This window comes from Carcharodon carcharias, chromosome 3 (genome assembly GCF_017639515.1).
Source record: "Carcharodon carcharias isolate sCarCar2 chromosome 3, sCarCar2.pri, whole genome shotgun sequence".
Taxonomy (NCBI): Eukaryota; Metazoa; Chordata; class Chondrichthyes; order Lamniformes; family Lamnidae; genus Carcharodon; species Carcharodon carcharias.
In genome coordinates, this window is record NC_054469.1 from 34081640 (window position 1) to 34103008 (window position 21369).

At 42.9% G+C, this 21369-nt stretch overlaps 2 protein-coding genes across 4 annotated transcripts in view; one reads left to right on the forward strand and one right to left on the reverse strand.

The window, feature by feature from the left end:
• Window positions 1-17174, reverse strand: part of lmbr1 (limb development membrane protein 1) — a 325954-nt gene extending 308780 nt beyond the window's left edge. For all 3 annotated transcript variants that reach the window (XR_005942582.1, XM_041183595.1, XM_041183596.1), the window contains exon 1: window positions 16940-17174. Coding sequence is in view for 2 of the 3 variants with exons in the window: in XM_041183595.1 (XP_041039529.1) it covers window positions 16940-17002 (63 nt within the window). In the remaining variant the exon portion in view is untranslated. The remainder of the gene's footprint in view (window positions 1-16939) is intronic.
• A 363-nt stretch (window positions 17175-17537) lies between these two features.
• nom1 (nucleolar protein with MIF4G domain 1) overlaps window positions 17538-21369 on the forward strand; it is a 75348-nt gene continuing 71516 nt past the window's right edge. The window contains exon 1 of the mRNA XM_041184987.1: window positions 17538-18480. Within this exon, the coding sequence (XP_041040921.1) occupies window positions 17665-18480 (816 nt within the window). The 5' untranslated portion in view covers window positions 17538-17664. The remainder of the gene's footprint in view (window positions 18481-21369) is intronic.

The window sequence follows — 21369 nt, forward strand, 5'->3', positions numbered from 1 at the left end:
GATTTGGTAAGAATTTTGCCAACTGGTTCACATGTAATGCCTTTATTGCTGTTGTGCCCCAGTAACCAAACTGATGTCTTGGAGAACTCCCATTTCTCATTCAGCATCAGCCCTACTTCCTACAGCTATTCTAGGACTACTGCAAGTCTTTTATCATATTCCTCCACTGTTGTGCCATGAACCAAAACAATGTCCATAGGGCAGATGACACCCTGCAGGCCTTGCAAAATGGCCAACATTATACGTTGAAATGTTTCTAGTGTCGAGGTGATTCCAAACAGGCAACCAAACAGGCATGCAACTGAAAGAGAATCTGCCAAAGGAAATAATGAATGTGGTCAGCAACGTGGACTCTTCGTCTATGGGAAGTTTCAAAAAACTGCTGATGTCAAGTTTTGAAAACACTGTGCTCTTAGACAATTTAATCAGGCTTTCATCAACGGAGGGAATATTGTGTACTTCTCTGGCTATGGCTTTATTGAGCTGTGTCAAGTCGATGCAAACACAGCTGGACCCATTCAGTTTTGGGACTGGGACCATCCCGGAAGAGAGAGAGAGTGTGCGAGAGTGCGAGAGTGCGAGAGTGCGAGAGTGCGAGAGTGCGAGAGTGCGAGAGTGCGAGAGTGCGAGAGTGCGTGTCCAGGGAGATGACCCCCATATATGCAGCTGTGCTGCAAACAGATTTCAGATCGCCTGACAATCTGGATGACTCTCTCAAGAGTTAGACCTTCCTTCAGTTGAAACATGTCTGAGGATGCATCACCTGCCAGTCCTACAACTATTCTATCCCTAATTAGCTCATAGTTCATGTCACCAAAATCACAGACTTCAGCCATTCTGTACAGCTCAGTAACAAAGGAGTCAACAGGCTCTCCTGGGTGCTGGACACGTTTATTAAATTTAGCCCTTTCAAGGATTTTGTTGTGCTTATTTTAACCTGAGAAGTATGATTTTAAAACTTCCTTCAAATTTTGCAGATGACTCATTGATTCCTTGCCTGGCTATCAGGTCTACTGGATAAAGCAGTGTTAACTTGTTCAGCTTCTGCCTTTTTATCCAGACCTAAAGCAATCATTTATCTAAGGGGTCTCTTTTGCCAAAGTCCCCAATTTTGTGAGTGATCTGGGCCTTGGATAAGTCCAAATTGATCTGGAAGAATGGATTTTTGATCCATGGTTAAAATTTTTAAATTGCAGTTCAGCTTCAAAAAGTTTCTGAAAATCCAAGATGGCGCCACTGTACGCATCATCACAAAGGCTTTTCTGTGCTTGCTGGTATAATGGCATTCGTGACGTCTGTTTAAATTTTTTCTTAACAATGCCTACGCAGATCAACTATTTAGTCTTCCTCACCTTAGCGCAATATTCTCCTGTCTTGGAAACACAATCATGGCTTTTACTGGGTGTTTTAAACTGCCTATTCAGGCAAGGTTAATTTAAAAAAATTTTTTTCCTTTGTTCGGAGTGAACTTAACCGTCAACTCGAGGATCTGTGAATGCAATTTAAATGGTAATTTCTGAATACTGCAGTATTCGACATTTTTCAGGACTTGTGTTGTTGAGGAATTTTAAATTTTTAGCTCACCCCTCCCAAGTCTGCCTACTCTGGGTATTGAAGGTGGACTTTCACGGGATTCAACAGAGTATTCTGCTGCAGTGAGGAATTTAATTTCTGCCATCAGCTTCAAAGCCTTTTTTTAAGCTTTTTTCTGGCGACTTCTTTCTGCACTTTCGCTTCTTGAGCTTTTCTTCAGGTTAGAATGCTTCTTTAATTTTGCCTTCAGTTTTCCAGCATTTCAATTTTCTTCTGCCACCTCTGCAAGGTTTTGAGTTGTTACAACATGGCGGCAGCGAATAGGAAGTGTTGGGTGTAGTTCAGTAGGTCTTATTAAGGTATCCATAGTCTTAGGTAGTTCAACAGTAAGTATTTATTAACAACTAGGAACTATATACATAGGTAAATGACTTGACCGAAGGGACCGGCGGAATCGTTGCTAAATTTGCTTACAAAACAAAGATAGGTTGGAAAATAAACTGTGAAGAGGATGTAAGGAGGCTACAAAGTGACATAACTAGGTTAAGTGAGTGGGCAAAGATCTGGCAAATGGATTATGTGAGCAAATGTGAAATTGTTCATTTTGGCAGGGCGAATAAGAAAGAAGCTTATTATCTAAATGGAGAGAGATTGAGGATCTGAGTGTCCTCGTGATACATGAATCACAGAAGGATACTATGCAGGAACAGAAGGTAATTAGGAAAGCTAAAAGAATGTTATTGTTTATTGCAAGGGCAATTGAATATCAAAGGAGAAAGGTTATGCTTCAGTTGTACATGGCATTGGTGAGATTACATCTGGAATATTGTGTGCTGGTCTCTTTATTTAGAGAAGGACATAAACGCGTTTGAAGCAGTTCAGAGATTTACTAGACCAATAGCAGGAATAGACAGGTTGTCTAATGAGGAAAGGCTGGACAGGTTAGGCTTGTGGATTGGGGATATTGTATTGAGATGGATAGAAAACTGGTTGGAAGACAGGAAACAAAGAGTAGGAATAAATGGGTCTTTTTCCAAATGGCAGGCAGAGACTCGTGGGGTACCGCAGAGATCAGTGTTGGGACCCCAGCTATTCACAATATATATTAATGATTTAGTTGAGGGAACTAAGTGTAATATCTCCAAATTTGCAGGTGACACAAAGCTGGGTGGGAAGGTGAGCTGTGAGGAGGATGCAGAGATGCTTCACTGTGATTTGGACAAGCTGAGTGAGTGGGCAAATGCATGGCCGATGTAGTATAATGTGGATAAATGTGAGGTTATCCACTTTGGTAGCAAAAACAGGAAGGCAAATTATTATCTGAATGGCTATAAATTGAGAGAAGGGAATGTGCAATGAGACCTGGGTGTCCTCGTACGCCAGTCGCTGAAGGTAAGCATGCAGGTGCAGCAGGCGGCAAATGGTATGTTGGCCTTCATAGCAAGAGGATTCAAGTACAGGAACAGGGATGTCTTGCTGCAATTATACAGGGCCTTGGTGAGACCACACATGGAATATTGCGTGCAGTTTTGGTCTCCTTATCCGGGGAAGGATATTCTTGCTATATAGGGAGTGCAGCGAAGGTTTACCCGACTGATTCCTGGGGTGGCGGGACTGACATATGAAGAGAGATTGAGTCGATTAGGATTATATTGGCTGGAGTTCAGAAGAATGAGGGAGGAATCTCAAAGAAACCTATAAAATTCTAACAGGACTAGACAAGGTAGATGCAGGAAGGATGTTCCCGATGGTGGGGGAGTACAGAACCAGGGGTCACAGTCGGAGGATACAGGGTAGACCATTTGGGACTGAGATGAGGAGAAATTTCTTCACCCAGAGAGTGGAATTGGTTACCACAGAAAGTAGTTGAGCCAAAACATTGTATGTTTTCAAGAGGGAGTTAGTTATAGCTCTTGGGGAGAAAGGGATCAAAGGATATGGGGAGAAAGCAGGAGCAGGCTATTGAGTTAGATGATCAGCCACAATCATAATGAATGAAGGAGCAGGCTCGAGGGGCTGAATGGCCTACTCCTGCTCCTATTTTCTATGTTTCTATGTTTATCCACTGGAATTTAGACGAGTAACAGATGACTTAATTGAAGCCTTTAAGGTCCTGAGGGGTCTTGACAGGGTGGATGTGGAGACGATGTTTCCTTTTGTGGGAGAATCTAGAACTAGCAGTCACTGTTTAAAAATAAGGGGTTGCTCATTTCAGACAGATGAGAAGAAATTCTCTCTGAGGATTGAGTGTCTTTGGAACTCTCTTCCTCAAAAGGCAGTGGAAGCAGAGTCTTTGAATATTTTTAAGGCAGAGCCAGATAGATTCTTGATTAACAAGGGGGTGAAGGGTTATCTGGGGTAGACAGAAATGTGGGATGAGGTTACATTCAGATCAGCCATGATCTTATTGAATGGCGGAGCAAGCTCGAGGGGCTGAGTGGCCTGCTCCTAATTTGTATGTTCGTGTGTTAGGTACAATAAAGGTCCAAAGCTAAGAGCTATCTCCATGCTTGCTCCTACACACAGCTCTGTCCAACATTACACTGACCCCTAGGTGCAGGTCATCACTCTGTAGGCAGTACTGTACTCGGTCCCATGTTAACCCTTCATGTGCCAGACCCTTATGCTAAAGGTCAGAGGTAAAATGAGGCCTTCAGTGATTCCCTACACAATCATTCATTCTTCTCTTCCACCCCGTTGCTGTCCGTACTCGTTCCTGTTCTCACCATCTCTCTCTCCCATTACTACCCATCTTACCTTTTGAACTGCTTTCAAAAAACTCTGTACTGTCCCCTCTGCCTTTCTCTATCCACTACTCCCTAATTACTGACCATAAAGTTTGATGGCCATATATAGTTTTATACCCTCAACCTTTGCCCCCCTCCCTATCAATTTCTTTTGTTTGCAAAATTGAACTTTTTAAAAGAAAAAAAAATTAAATATGGAAATATCCACCTTTCTCTCTATTGGTACTTGGTCTTTTAGATATTGGGTGATTGACATTGCCCTTTTCTAATTATTGAGAAACCGCAAGGTAATTAGTTTCCTTCAAAATTTAAGGTGTTCATAGAAAATTGAACTAAAAAATCTCATTCTCCATCTTTTTCTTCCTGTCCTCAATATAATAGTTTCTGAAGTTTACTTAACACAAAACAGAAGTGCTTGTTATAGTGAGTAGACTTTAGGGTCGACCAGGCACTACGGGCATGCTGAAATAAAAACAGAAAGCACTGGAAATAGTCAACAGGTCTGGCAGCATCTGTGGAGAGAGAAACTGAGTTAACGATGAGTCAAATATGACAAGTTCCAAAGAAAAATTTGTTTCTCTCTCCACAGATCTCTCTCTGCCAGGCCTGCTGAGTATTTCCAGTGCTTTCTGTTTTTATTTCAGCATGCCCGTAGTGCCTGGTCGACCCTAAAGTCTACTTACTATAACAAGCACCTGCAAGGAGGTCCTTGGCATCTCCACCAGGAAACATTGTGACTGGTTTGACAAAAACGATCAAGACATACAGGGCCTAATCAAACATAAGCTGAAAGCTTTCACAGACTGGAAACTTCACCACACCTCAAGAGAAAAGCAGCAGTTGTACAGGCATCTGAAGGCAATAGTACAGCAACATAAAACATAAATTGTGGGTAGAAAGATTGCAGGAGATCCAACAACTTGCAGACACCAATGACATGCAGTTTCTTCAGCACTGTCAAGACTACCTATGGCCCAAGCAGTCAAGGGCCGAACCTGCAGAGGGCAACACATGGAGGGAAGCTCATCAAGGGCAGGAAGGCAGTCAGTGCTCATTGGAGAGAGCATTTTTAAGAATTCCTCAACCAAGTCTCTGTCTTCAACTTGAAACACGCTCAACTCCAGTATACAAACAGTCACTTGGTCGTACGGATCTTGAGTATTGCTGAAGAAATTTCAAAGGGAACAACAATTTATACTAGATGAGAAGAGGATGCTGATTGGTTCGCAAGTGGACTCTGATTGGTAGAAGCATTGCCCTGGAGAATGCACTAGGGAACAGTTCACTGCCAAGCTTTGTTTAAATTCAAACCATGCCAGTCACCTCTGGTCAAGGCATTGCAAATGGGGAATGGACCGCGGAATGGCTCTCCCCAAGCTTTTATTTAATTGAAAAAGACGCAATGAGTGGGCATGCTCTGTCTGTTTGCAAAGGACAGGGCCCTGTGAGGGGTATCGCCTATCAAGACCTTCACTGTGCTGCAAATTCAAGAAAAAATGCAAGAAATAGCACCAACCACTGTACATGGTCTTTTTGACCTAATGAAAATCTTTGACTCTGTCAACTGCAAAGGTTTATCGAGTATCCTCCTCAAATCTGGTTGTGCTCAGGAATTTGTCACCATCCTCCACCTACCCAACTATGACATTCAAGCCATAGTCTTCACCAACAGAACCACCACAGACCCTATCTCAGTGAAGACTGGGGTCAAACAAGGCTCTGTCTTCACACCAACCCTCCTATCTTCCACGCTGCAATCCTGCACCTCATTTCAAGCAAAGCACCCACAAACATGGAGATAATTTACAGAACAGGTGGGAAACTTGTTAAACCTATGCTACCTTTAATGCAAAACCAAAATACTCCAACTTCAGTCATGGAGCTCCAGTATGCAGATGACACTTCTGTGTGCTCACTCAGAAACTGGCTCCAGGTTATTGTCAACTGCTTATCCAAATCAAATGAGAAAATGGGCCTTTCACTAAACACCCAGAAAAGTAAGGTCCTCTTCCAGTCAGCTCCCACAGTAAAACGCCACCCGCTAAATTAAGATCAACAGCAAGATACAGGAAAATGTGGACCATTTTCTGTGTCTTGGGAACCTCCTCTCAATGAAGGCAGACATAGAGGCTGAGATTCATTGTTGCCCCCAATGTGCCAGCACAGCCTTCACCTGACTGAGGAAAATAATATATAAGGACCAGGATCTCAAACCAGAGACTAAGATCACAATTTACCAAATAGGAGTGTAGGGATCACTCCTATATGCTTCAGAGGCTGGAACCACCAATATCAGGTACCTCAAAGCACTAGAGAAGTACCTCCAGCAGTGCATTTGAAAGGTCCTCTAAATCCAGTGACAAAAAAGACAGAAGCCTAGAAACTTAGAAAATAGGAGTAAGAGTAGGTCATTCAGCCCTTTGAGCCTGTTCCGCTATTCAATGTGATCATGGCTGATCATCTATCTCAAATCCATACTCATGCGCTCTCACCATACCCCTTGATTCCTTTAGAGCCCAGAAATCTGTTTCCTTCTTAAATATATTCAGTGACATGGCCTTCACAGCCTTCTGTGGTAGAGAATTCCATAGGTTCACCACCCTGAGTGAAGAAGTTTCCCCTCATCTCAGTCCTAAGTGGTCTACCCTGTATCCTTGCTCTATATCCCCCAGCCAGAGGAAATATCATCACTACATCCAGTCTGCCCATCCCGGTCAGAATTTTATATGTTTCAATGAGATCTCGCATTCTTCCAAAGTCCAGTGAATACAGGGCTAGTTGGCCTAATCTCTCCTCATGACAATTCTGCCATCTCAGCATCGAAATGCTAATCACTCAAAATCAGCTCCGCTGGGCAGAACATAACAGTCATTCATTTTCCTGACACCAGGCTCCCGAAGCAATTGCTCTACTTAGAATTCCATCGTGGCAGGAGACTCCAGGAGGACAACGGAAATACTTCTAAAGCATCCTCAAAGCAAGGATGCATCGAACACAGTGAGATTTGGTTGGAAACATGGAGAGACAAAGTCGAGGTGTCAGAGAGAGCGCAAAAACTGCCCAACTCATCTACCCAACCTTACAAGCACCACTTGCCCCATATATGGCAAAGTCTATAGATCGCACATTGGACATATCTGCCATCTCAGAACCCATCAAACCAAAGGGGAAGCAAGTCATTTTCAATGCCAAGGAACCACCGGAGTAGGTGGTGAGCCTCTTGATAGCACGGTTAAAAATTCCTTACATCACTAATAAACTAGGAGTTGGCCAACTGGGCAGTGACCAGGTGATACCTGGGCAATTTTCCATTCGGCCAGGATCTTTTCCGAATGCTGCATTTTGGGATGGTGCCATTAACTTCAGCTAACATGAGTAGAACCTCTGGCTAAATCCTGACTTATGCCTGAAAAGTGCACATGGAAATATTAAGGTTCAGGCTTGCGTGTACAGTCCTCCACATGAAAAAGCCTATCTAGCCTAGACTCATGAACTGCTAATCACTCCCTCTTGGCCAAAACACAAGTGAAACACACCAACCCACAACTGCAATTGTGAACATGACAGCAATTTCTATAAACAGAGCTGAGAGTGGCCAAAGACAAAGAGGTCTGAGAATATGTGACAAGGGACTTATGTAATTATCGCACTTTCCGTAGTGGAATGCAAATAATTGCACCTATGTGGCCAAGTAGTATTAGAATTCAAGTCAGTAGAAACATTAGTTTACTCTCTGTTTACCTTCTGTTACCATCAAAACTGTGGACCCAAAGCATTTGTATCAAATCACCAAAATAACCTCAGCATTTCAGCACTATGTCAATATGCAGCAAGTCCTGGGCAACATCCAGGCTTGGGCCGAAAAGTGGCAAGTAACATTCATGCCACACAAGTGTCAAGCAATGACCATCTCCAACCAGAGAATCTAACCATCCCCTATTGACATGTAACAGCATTACCATTGCTGAATCCCCCACCACCAACATCCTGGGGGTTATGATTGACCAGAAAATGAACTGGACTAGCAATATAAATGCTGTGGCTACAAGAACAGGTCAGTGGCTGGGAATTCTATGGCGAGTAATTCACCTCCTGACTCCCTAAAGCCTGTCCACCATCTTAAAGGCACAAGTCAGGAGTGCAATGGAATAGTATCCACTTGCCTGGATGAGTGAAACTCCAACAACACAAGAAGCTCAACAGTATCCAGGACTAAACAGCCCGCTTGATTGGCACCCCATCCACCATCTTCAACATCCACTCCCACCCAGGCACAGTGACAGCAGTTTGTACCATCTTCAAGATGCACTGCAGCAGCTTACTTTGACAGCACCTTCTAAACCCAGGACTTCTACCACCTAGAAGAACAAGAGCAGCAGACGCATGGGAACATCTCCAAGTCACACACCATCTGGACTTGAAATAATATCACCATTCATTCACTGTTGCTGGGTCAAAATCCTGGAATTCCCTCAACAGCCCGGGGGGGCGGAATGTTCCTACACCACATGGACTGTAGCAATTCAAGATGGCAGCTCACTACCACCTGCTCAAAGGCAATTAGAGATGGCAATAAAATGCTGGCCTAGCTAGTGATGCCCACATCCCATGAATGAATAAATTTTAGAAAACATAATTAATGTATGTAATCCAAGGTGAAGTTCATCCTAACAACAGAACATGACCTTGCCGGATTATGTTCCAGCGGAGCAAAGCAGATGACCGCGGCAATGCTTAGCAGACTATTTTCCAATGTGATCCCATTTTAACTCACTACCAGTTTCTCAATGACAATTAGGGAGAGGCAACAAATGCTGGCCTTGTCAGCAATGCACCCATTCAATGAATGAATATATATAAAACTCTTGAAAATTAACATGATCTCAGACACCAGAAAAAACAAAATGGCAATAATGTTCAGTATATAATTTTTTCAAGCTCAAGTATTATACATAATAACACGTCAATATATAAAAATCTGTGTTTAAGTAGACACAAACACACACATAATCAGTGAATCAGTCCTCCTCCCCTCCACCCCACACATATGCCGCTCTTTCCGACTCCCTCTCCCACTCATTCAGCAGCCTCTCCTCCCTGACCCCACACCTCAAGGCTCAACAGCCTCTCTTCCCAACATGCTCCTCGCACTCGGAAATCCCTCAACCCTGTATAAACCGAGAAGCAACGTAAAAATCCAAGATGCATCACAACCTTTGTTTGCTTAAAAAGCTGAACACAATCTTGTTTAAAATTTAATGATAGGTGAGCTTTTCCATTTAATCTGCGAGCAATTCTATGACATCCTATGTGACTGTGACAAATGAAAACTTTCTCTCCTCAACCTGTCTGCAGTCTTTGACACAACTGACCACACACCATCCTCCTCCAATATCTCCCCAGTCATCCAGCTGGGTATGCATAAGAAATAGGAGAAGTAGACAATACAGCCCCTCGATCCTGCTCCATCATTCAATACAACCATGGTGTATCTCGGGCTTCAACTCTACTTTCCTGACCACTCCCCATCTTCCTTGATTCCCTGAGACACCAAAAGTCTGTCTGTCCCAGCCTGTCCCACTTGGTTCCATTCTTATGTATCTGATCATAGCCAGTGAATCGCTTGCAATGGCTTCTCTTCCTGCTCTCGCACTGTTACCTCTTGTGTCTCCTAAAGATTGATCCTTGGCTCCCCCTTATTTCTCGTCTACATGCTGCCCTTTGTTAAACTTGTGACAGTCAGCAGGTGGAGACCACCAGAAGTCAATCTTTACTCAGGTTTTACCTTCATTCACAAAGGCAAACGTTACAAATGCACTGTTCCTAACTATGTAACCCACCACCAGTGTCCCTAAAGTGTCTATTTATGCTCAAGTAGTTATCTAATGAGTGTCCCATGCCTGTATACACTTTAACACTCTTCAGCAACATAATTCAAAAGCACAGCGTTAGTTTTCACATGCATGCTTATGACATCCAGCTGTACCACAAGTTCTTCCCTCATGACTGTTCCATTGTTGGTAAAATATCAGACCACTTGACAGACATCCAGTAACTGGTTAAGCAGAAATTTCATCGAATTAACTATTGGAAAGACTGAAGCCATCATTTTCAGTCCCCAGTCCAAACTCAGTTCCCTAGCTAACAACGGTGTTGCTGGCAACAGTGTGAGATGAAGCCAGTCTGTTCTCAACATTGAAGTCAAATTTGACCCCAAATAAACTTCAGATCTCATATTCATGGCATCACCAAGACTGCCTATTTTCACTTCTGTAACACTGCCCAACTACGTTCCATCTCAGCTCATCTGCTGCTGAGAACTTCAGTCTTGCCTTTGTTACCCCTAGATTTAACTTTCCCAACATACTCCTGGCAGGTATCCCACATTCCATTCTCTGTAAACCCTTGTCTTAACTCGCATCAAGTCCCATTCACCTATCACCCCTGCGCTCACTGATCTACAATGGCTGCTGGTCAAACAATGCCTGGACTTGAAAATTCTCATCCTTATTCCCAAGCCTTACCCTTCCCTATCCCTGTAATTTCTTCCAGCCTCAGAACTTACCAAGATATCAGTGCTCATCTTATTCTGGCCTCTTGAACGTCCCAGATTTTAATTGCTCTACCATCAGTGGCTGTGCCTTCAGAAGCCCAGGTCACAAGTTAGTGTTGACTTAATTCTGATGGAGATCTGAAGTAATTTACCTCTGCACTATTCCTTCCAGTGCATAAAATTCAAACGTTTCATTATCTTTTACCTTGATGACACTTATCTACGACTGAAACTCTCATCCATGCTTTGGTAGCTTTAGATGTGACCTATTCCAATGCACTCCAAGCTAGCCTACTCTCCTCAAACTTGAGGTCATCCAAATCTCTGTTGTTCTAACTCAAGCTCCTTTCACAGATCACCATTGTGCTCACTTATCTACACTGGCTCCTGGTCCAGAAAATTTTTGACTTTAAAATTTGCGCTCTCATTTCCAGATCCCTCCGTAGCCTCACTCCACCCCATCTCTAACCTCCTCAATCTCCTCCAACCCCACAACCCTTTGAAATATCTACACTCCTCAAATTCTAACCTTGAGCATCCAATGTTAATCGCTCCATTAGTGGCCTTGTTTTGAGTTTTAGAATTGCATCCCTAAATCTTGCCACCTTTCTTCCCTCCCTCCTTTAACTACAACTTGTATTTATATAGCACCTTCAACATAATAAAACGTCCCAAAGCACTTCACAACAGTCTGATAAAGTAAAATTTGACATCGCGCCACAAAAGCAATATTAAAGATAAATAGCCAAAAGGTTGGTGAAAATGGTATATTTAAGGAGCATCTTAAAACGGAAGAGAGGTACAGAGGTGTAGGGAGGGAATTCCACAGTTCAGAGTCTAGGTAACTGAAGGCCAATGGTGGAGCAATTAAAATCAGGAATGGTCAAGAGGCCAGAGCTAGAAGAGCACATATATCTCCGAAGGCTGTGGGGCTGCAGATTACAGAGACAAGGAGGGTGAGGCCATAGAGGATTTGAAAACAAGAATGAAAATTTTAAAATTGAGATTTTGCTTAACCAGGAGTGAATGTAGGTCAGCAAACACAAGAGCGGTGAGTGAACAGGACTTGGTATAAATCAGGACACTTGTCACGGAAATTTGACTAACTTCAAGTTTATGGAGCCTAGAACACTAGAGGCCAGCAACGAGTGCATTGGAATAATCAGTCTAGAGATAAAAAATGGCATGGGTGAGGGTTTCAGCAAATGAGCTGAAGCAGCAGCTGAGCCTGATGATGTTATGGAAATGGAAATAGGCTGCATTAGTGATGGCGCAGGTAGGTGGTCCACAGCTCATTTTGGGATCACATATGACACTAAGGTTGCCTCAAGCAGTTTCCAGTGAGGGGGAAATGCTCCACAGAATACATACCTTTGATCTAGCTTTCAGTCATCTGCCCTAATATCTCCTCTGTGGCTATGTCAAGCTGTTTTTCATATCGCCCTGTGACATAATACTACATTAAAAGGTGCTGTATAAATACACCTCGTTGTTGAAGAATCAATGCAAAACACATAACACAGAATCTACCTTGCTAACCTCTCTAATTTTCAGTGATGAGTTCTAGCACATCTTCATTTATATCCTTCACAGCTTTTAAGTCATTCCGAGAAGAAAATATTTCTATCTGTTATCTCTGAAAATGTCAGGGTCACCATCCATTGAAAATATCAAGCTCTGCCTCACTCAATCCACTGGGTATCCCTTCCTCAACCGCCTTTGGGTCATTGTTTTTTCTCAATTGTTACTCATGTAGTTGGGGTCACTACATGCCAAGCTGTACTGGACACGTGCACAGCATCCAGCATGCCATCGTTCTTCATAACCTATGAAATACCAGTTTCCTCGCCAGTCTAAAGCACAAACTACCTTGCATAGGATTTGCTGATAGTGTTGCTTCATGCTTGAATGACTCTTTGGTGCAGGGCAAGACAATAGAAGAAATTTTAAATGGTAAAAATTGAATCACGCTTGTGAAAGGCTAAGAGCCACGGTATTCAAGCATACATCAAAAGAAAACCTTTGAGGACCACTTTATTATCCTCACACTGAAAAAGCACAGCTTATGTATAAAACTTGTTCTCATCATCCAAGACACTCGTTAGACCTCAACTGGACTACTGTGTACAGTTCTGGGCACCATATTATAGGATGTGAACACACTGGAGAGAGTGCAGAAAAGGTTTACAAGAATGGTCCTCAGTTATGAGGATAGATTGGAGAGATTGGGACTCTTCTCCTTGAAGAGAGAAGGCGGCTAAGAGAAGATTTGACAAAGATGTTCAAAATCATGAGGGGGCTGGACAGAGTAGATAGGCAGAAGCTGTTCTCACTCATAATTGGATCAAGAACGATTTGCAAAAGAAGCAAGTGTGATGTGGGAAAAAATTTGTTCTCACACAACGAGTGGTTCAGGTCTGGAATGCACTGCCTGGAAGTGTGATGGAGGCAGGTTCAATCGAGGCATTCAAGAGGACATTAGATGATTATTTGAATAGAAACAATGTGCAAGGGTACAGGGAAAAAGCAGGGCAATGGCACTAGGTCATAATACTCATTTGGGGAGTCGGTGCAGGCATGATGGACCAAATGGCCTCCTTCTGTGTCATTAAGATTCTGTGAAGTATCCGTGCTGTTTTCATAATCTATTGGAAAAGTTTCCAATTTTTTTTTAAAGCAACAAGGGTTCCTGCTGCTCCCAGTCATAGCAGGTTTTTCTGTTTGGCTAGTGTACAATAATGCAAGGTTTTCTTTTCTCATTTGTTATAGCTCGCCTTCTCCCCTTTCTTTGTGTTGGTTTGATCAGGCCGGGCACAACAGAAAAGTCGGATCACAGGGCAACTATAAATGAAGTCAGGTGCATAAGCACCTTAAAACTCTGGATATGCATCAACAGCAAGTTTCACACTGTCACCTTTGTCATTGCATTTTCTAAACACGTTTGAACCTCATTTTTCAGTGGCACAAGAATCCTTTTTGATGCATCTAAGGTCTCTGCCAAGTTCTTAAGCAAGCCAATTCCTTTTAGCTTTCAACAGACAGCTGTCAGGCAAGACTTGGAGTGCTTTTGTAATTAAATCATCCAAACAGTACTCCATCAACATCATCCATCTTCCTTACAGGCCTGCGTTTCCTATCCTAAATCCTATTTTTTCCTTTATCTTTCAATGGATAAAATATTGTTATGATCACAGCTGTGGTTATCCCTGGACAAGCCTGATCCCAGAATGGAACCCAGCTTGATAGATCGTAACTTTTATTTGTTTGTTTAGGTTCATGGAGAATAGCCACTGAGCAAAGTCACAGCTGATGAACTTTTAACAAAAGCATAAAACATTTATTCAACAAGATTAACTACATTACAATACTCCTTCATCTATACCTATATCTTTACAGATATATAGATTTGTAAGGGTAACACAAGTTACAAAAGCTATCTTATACATTAATGTTCGCAGTAAATACACAGTCCACGTAAACCAATAGGCGATCTGTGGTCATACACACCACACTCTGAAACCAAGTGACAGATGCTATGGATCTCTCAACGACTCCCCCCAGATGCTTGTCACACTGTGAGCCAACCAGTCTCACTGAACTCCATCTTTCACACGAGGGTGTCCAATCTCCACTCTCCAAGACCTCACCCTGGAATCTTCTCCCAAACTGATGCTTTCTCCCTCAGGCACCTTCCACAAGGGTTCACCTCCAGGGTTTCAAATTCTCCTTCTGATGTTCCTCTTCCCTGGGTCACCACATGGTTCACTGTCTTCCACACACACGCTCACCAACTCAGCTGTCAACAGTACACCGCTGCATCACATGCCCATAGCAAAGAGTTACAGACCTTGAGTTGTCTCTTTGGACCTTCTTGACTCTTCTCAATCAAGCCTTTATCTCTTTAAGCTTGAAGCTTTAAACTTTAAGCTTGGAGCGTTTTTCAGCACCTCACTCTTAACTGGGTGTTTTACAGGTTCATGTCCTACCTTTGACTAGAAGGTCTGCTTGGGGCTTCCTCCTGTTCCCCTGGATTTTAAAGTCTTCTTTTAGCTTGGGACTGGTTATCTGCCCCCTTTGCTCCAGTCTGTCCTGTCAGCTACTTTCAAAACCAACTGAACTGGAACAACTTCCAAAACAAACTGCTGTTTTTAACTTGTGTGTGTGTCTATGGGAGGGACCTGCTTCTCTGGATTCCTGTTGCTAGGCAACAGCCCAATTCTTCCACTCTTGTTTGTTTACATTTCACCCAAAAGATAGCACTTCCAACAATATAGAAATCCTTCAGTACACAACTGAAATGTCAGCCTCAATATATGTTGAAGGGGGAGATTCTAAATCAGAGGTTAGAATTCAATTCACTTTGCTAACCCTAAACTGATAAAATTGGAATTATAATTTTGTCACAATTCTTCTGAGTTTGAGGCTATGCTCAAATTAAAGAATGTATGTCAAACATGTTGATGCTAATCTTATTTACACTCTTTAGGATCTTGAGTACTCCCACAAAACCATTCCACAGAATTCTCCCCCAGAATTAATATTCCCAGCTTCCATAACCTCTACTCATATGTGACAAATCAAAGCTACAAATTAATTTGCTTTGCATTGCATTCTTTTCCAATGCCAGGAGTATTTATTCTCACAGGATTACAATTGTGGACAAATACATCAGAAACAAAACAAAAATGTAACTCTCTTGATTGCTCAAGTTCAGTTATTGTGGAACAAACTCACTAGTTAAATGTGTTCATTTCAGGAATTCTCAACAGTGTGTGTGTCAAATAGTCCCTGGCTGAACTATAATTGATTTTATTTATCTAATTATAACACTCTCTCTTCGGGTACCATGCCCAAAGAGGTGGTTGGTGACCATAGACTTCCAGCATCCACAGTTTTTTGTTTTTATAGACTTCCATGTGTTGGTCCATGGTTAAGGCTTCACAGTGGCTTGCTTTTGCCTACTGCAGGTTCTGGTTGAGCAGGAGAGTCTTCCACTATTACCACTGCCATAGCCATATTGGAAGAAATTGCAGACTGATTATCAACCTGTTTTCCCACATTATGAACACACCATCCATGGCCAGCAAGTCCCAGAGTGAGACTCGAACCTGGAGTTTCAGGCTCAGGGAAAGGGACACAACCACTGTGCCACAAGACTGCCCCCCTGTGACATTATAGCTTTCACAACAAAATCAAATAGTTCTAAATTACTATTAGAATTACTATTAAATCCAAAGTTTTATCTGCATATGTATTTTGCAAAATTACATTAAATTTACAAAGGTTTTCTTCCAAAAAAGCACCAGCGTTAACTAAAACACACGACTTTTATTGAAGATGCCTTTCTTTATTTACAGATATCACGGGGATAGGGCAATGCTTTTGTTAACATACAAAAATAATACTCCATAGTACTATAACACTCGAATTAACCAGAACCACCTAGCCAATATCGATGTGCAATGCGTTAACAGTAGAACTAGTGTTGCAAAGCTGGCCAATCACATCCATAAAAATGAGTAACTCCAGGGATAACAGATTCGTTCATTCCCAACCTCGGAACACCCAACAATCGATCCATTTCGTTCCCTTGACACTTAGGCTGTGACATCCTGGGCCTAATGACAGCACCGTTACAATAACACCAAATCGTGGTGTCTTGGCCGGGATCTCCCAGATCAAAATAACCCGCTCAATTAAGTTTTACGTAGGTCAATGTATAAAATTACACGCACATGAAAACGACAATCCTTCGAAATACAAGAAACGTTGCCAAAACAATCATAACCACAGGAACAGGAGGCACTGTTAACAATAAACGGTATGTGATTCAATTCAGGAACAACCGCGCTCTCTTGCACGGAGACCACAAAATATATATTTATATATATTTTCTAATCGGCACGATCTAACGGATGTACAAAGAAAGACAAAGCAGAAGTCTTGGCTATTGAAAGAAAACACACTGAGATAGGGGACGGATACTAAAAGAGCAGCCGCCACCCTTTCTGTACTGGTTTCACTCCTCTCCGATCAGTCCGTGTTGAAAACAATACAAAACGCAGTGGCGATGCTGAGAAGAGGCGGTGCAGGTGCAGTTACTCACTGTATACTCCCGGACCTGGCTGTGAAAGTTTTGCTCTCTGATTGTCACATCGTCAGTGTCCATCCTTCATTGAGATTTAACATTTACAACAACAACAGTAACCCCAAAAAAAAAATCCACACACTGAGAAGGAAGTAATGCGATAAGGAGACGAAACCAGAGAACTGGCAACACGATATTTCAAACGGTGGCGCAACAACATCGCCCCCCCCGACCTTCTTCCTTCATCACCGCGCGACCGCACAGCCCACCCAAATAACAGCGCCTCTCATTGGCTGACGCATCGCCGAATGACAGCGCGAGCACCCAAGATCGCGTTCACCGATAGGCTGGCGGCGGTGTCAACCGAACTTGCGAGCGAGCGAGGGAGGAGGCGGGGCCGATAATAGAAAAAAGGCCGTGAATAAGATTGACGTGCAAACAAACCAATGAGAACCGAAGAGGGGCGGGACCCGTGTTCGGGGTTAGCCAATAAATTGTGTTATTGGATAGGAGGCGGGATTAGATGCGGAGTCAGATCAGAATGATGCAGCCCCGTCGAATGACCGTTTTTTTAAACTAACATGGCGGGTCTGGAGCGTGTGTGGCTACGATTTCAGATCCATTCTTTGCACTGAACTGTGCCGTGGTTATTTTAACAGCCGTTTCCCATATTTATTAATAGCAAATAAATATTTTACTCGTGCGTTGTGTTTATTTTTTTTTGGTTGTGGTTCAAGTCAATCATGAAGAGGGAAGGTCAGCGGCGTCGACCCAAGTCACTGAAACAGTTTCAAGTGGCCGTGCAGAGGTTCGTGGAAACGACGGCGGCCAAAACGGACGGGGACCAGCACCAGGATCCCGGCCTCGGGGCCAGGAGGATGAAAAGTAGGAAGGAGATGAGGAAGGAGCGGAGGATGTTGAAGAAGCGCAGGATGAGAGATTATTATCAGAGGAAGCACCTGAACCGCAGCCCCGGGAGTGGGGAGGGCGGTGATAGCGGCGTGGAACCGCCATCGGCGAAAGGGGGAACCGTCGAGGGAGAAGGTATCACTGGGCCGGGGTCGCTCGAGGAGAAGGTGGAAAGGGAGGAGGCGGCACCACTGTCTCCACGGGTAGCCAAGAAGAAAGCCAAGAATAAGCAAACCCGGAGAATGGGCTTGCTGGAGGCCAACGAGGAGGAGGAGAGAGAAATCAAGCGGCTGGAGAAAGCACTGGGGCTCAACAAGCGCAAAAAAAGAAGTGCCATCCCGCAGGCCTTCGCCCGGGACGGTCTGGATTATATCCTGGGGATCGTTGAACCCGGCGCCGCCGTCTTGTCGGGGTTGTACGAGAGTGACGATGAGATGAACGCAGTGGAAGGGGAGTTGATGAATCAGGGGGTCGACTGTGATCCGAGTCAAACTGAGAATCGAGAGGGCTCAGTAGAGGATTCAGACTTTGGTCAGGAGAGTGACGCGGATCGTGACAGTGTGGTGGAAATGGAAGCTTCTCACAACGAGGGTGATGATGATGATGAAGATAGTTCCGAGCCAGACCAACCAACATGTGGAAACACAGGGGTATATAGCAGTAACAATTATGTTTTACATAAGGAGAAAGGGGTGAACATAGTTGCCTGTCTCTGGGGAAAAAGGACTGATGCATTTCACCCATTAGCTCTGTAAATCATCTGGAGGATTAGGGTTTTCTGAACTTTTTTTTCTAAGAGTCTTGTAACCTGTCATCATTTAAAGTCAGGTGCTAAATTTTGAGGTATCTTGTCACCCATTTTTCGTTGGCTTCTCTGCTGAGCAACTCTTAAGCTTGGATGATTTTTGACCAACATTTCCATTTCCCCCTAGTCCCCTCTACTTCCAATGTAATACTATTCCTCCTCAAGCTTCACCTTTCGTACTTGGAGCAGTGGCTGGTTCGTGCTCAGTTAGTCTAATTATCAGTTGTCTGAACTGGTTATACAACATTGTGCCTTTTCTCAACTGAAGCTACCGAGTATTTCAACATCCATCTAGGCCGTAAGGGAAATACAGTCACAGGGTCCCCTTCTTAACTAGCAGTGAGCTCTTTAAATTTCTCTTTCCTCACTCCCTCTACTGTCACTTCAAGAATTTCTTCATAACAAATATCAAGGCCACCTTCATAGCTTCATTCACCTCTTGTCTTTCTCCTGTCTCTTAACCACTCTAAAGCTTGAACATCATATTTTTTAGCGCTGAAACATCTTCACCAAAGTCCTGAATGAAATCTGATTCCTGGGGGGTTACCTGATCAGATCAGTGCTCACTGTTTATCATGCATACTCACAAATGGGCCTAAGGCCACCATTTGCAAACATGAAAAGTGCTCGGCCTACCTCAAAGTACCCCGGAAGGTTAAGGGATCTCAAAAATTTGAGAGACAGGTTTTATGTTGCTTTTATGCAACATGTGATATTTTCTACTGACAGGGTCCTGCCATCAAGCCAAAAAGACATTCTTTCTACCACACAAATGAGTTAGGTGAGATATTAATTTGTGTTGGTGAGATGTCAGGTACATAGGCTGTAAGTCTCGATAACTGGTGGATCATATCAAACAACATATCCCTTTGCTGTTCACAGTAGGCAGAATACTAACTGTACATATCAATTAACCCATGTTTGTAAAACTCAGAACATAACGTTCAACAATAGATGTGATTCCATGATTGGGCAGCACTTGCTGAACAATCCTGAGTGTGCTAAGAATTACACCAACAACCAATTTAAGATTGTCAGGCTCGTAATGTGGTTCACTTGCGCTTGCTAGAAGCTACACATATTCATACACAGGGACCTGCCCCTCTCAGGCAAAAGGAATATGTCCAGGCGTTGTGTCTTTTTTGAATTAAACAAAAGCGTGGGGGAACCACAGTTCCTAGGTGCATTCTCCATAGCAATAGCTCGACCAATCAATCAGCAGCCCTTTCTCATGCACTATAAATTGTTGCTGTCTTTGAAATTTGGCATTCCCGAGTCTGTCCTGATGAAAAGCTTTGACAGCATGTCTATTTTTCAGCAGTACATCAGTAACATTGGCAATGGTGCTTTCTCCCTTCCTTGTCCCAGACCTATCTATCTGACAGTTATCATTGCTATCCTCCCTAATACATCCTCTCTATTGCTCATCTCTACGGCATCCCCTGCATATTTCTAGTTCCACCTATCTGAATGCATCCAGTGCAACTCTCCTACGTTGCAACCTCTAGGGCATCAGCCTCTCCCAAGTATCTCTCCGCAGCCCTCTTTTATCTGCATATTTCTCTTTGTAGATATCATCCATAAACATGAGGTTAGCTTCCAAATCACATGACAATATGCCACTATCATTTCCTTTGACACTTCCAACTACACCCATAAAATATTACAGCATAGAAGGAAGTCATTCAGCCCTTAGTCCTTTGAAAAAACTGTCCAATTTAGTCCCACATCCCAGCATATTCCCCATAACCTTGCAAATTTATTCTCTGCAAATACATGTTCAATTGCCTTTTGATTTTTTTTTATTCAATAGATGTGAGCATCGCTTGAAAGAATAGCACTTATTGCCCATCTCTAATTGCGCTTGAGAAGATGGTGGTGAGCAGCTTTCCTTGCAGTCCATGTGGTGTAGATGCACTTACATGCTGTTGGAAAGTTTGAAGATTTTGACTCGGATCTTATGGAATCTGATTCCACCACCCTTTCAAATAGTTTATTCCAGCTCTTAACAACACTCTGAAAAAAATTCTCATTTCCCCCCACCTAATTCTTGCTGATATTTTTAAATTTCTGGCCTCTAGTTACTGACCCACTTGCCAATGTAAACAATTCCTCCCTCCTGCTCTTCACTTTTTGAAATTGTATTCCCTACACCAAAGTTCAAATCATTTAAGTACAACAAGAAAAACAATGATCCTAATGCTAACCCTTGGGGGAACCCACTGCAGAATTCTATCAGTCAGAAAAGCATTCTTTCACCACTTCTTTCTCGAACAATTGCATACCAAATTACCGCTTTCCCTTTCATACCATGTGCATCTGTTATCTGTATTTTATGTGATACTTTATAAAAAGCATTTTGGAAATCCATTTATATAATATTACTGCACTACCCTCTCCATCAAAGAACTGCAGAAAAGATTCACCAGAATGGTCCCAGAGATGAACTTCAGTTATGAAGATAGATTGGAGAATCTAGGACTGTTTTCCTTGGAAAAAAGAACACTGAGAGGAGATTTGATGGAGGTATTCAAAATCATGAGGGGACTTCAGAGAGTAGATAGGGAGAAACCATTCCCAATAGTGAAAGGATTGAGAACAAGAGGGCACAGATTTAAAGTAATTAGTAATAGAAGCAAAAGTGATATATGGAAAAGCTTTTTCACGCAGCAAGTGATTAGGGTCTGAAATACACTGCCTGAGCGTGTGGTGGATGCAGGTTCAAGTGAAGCAT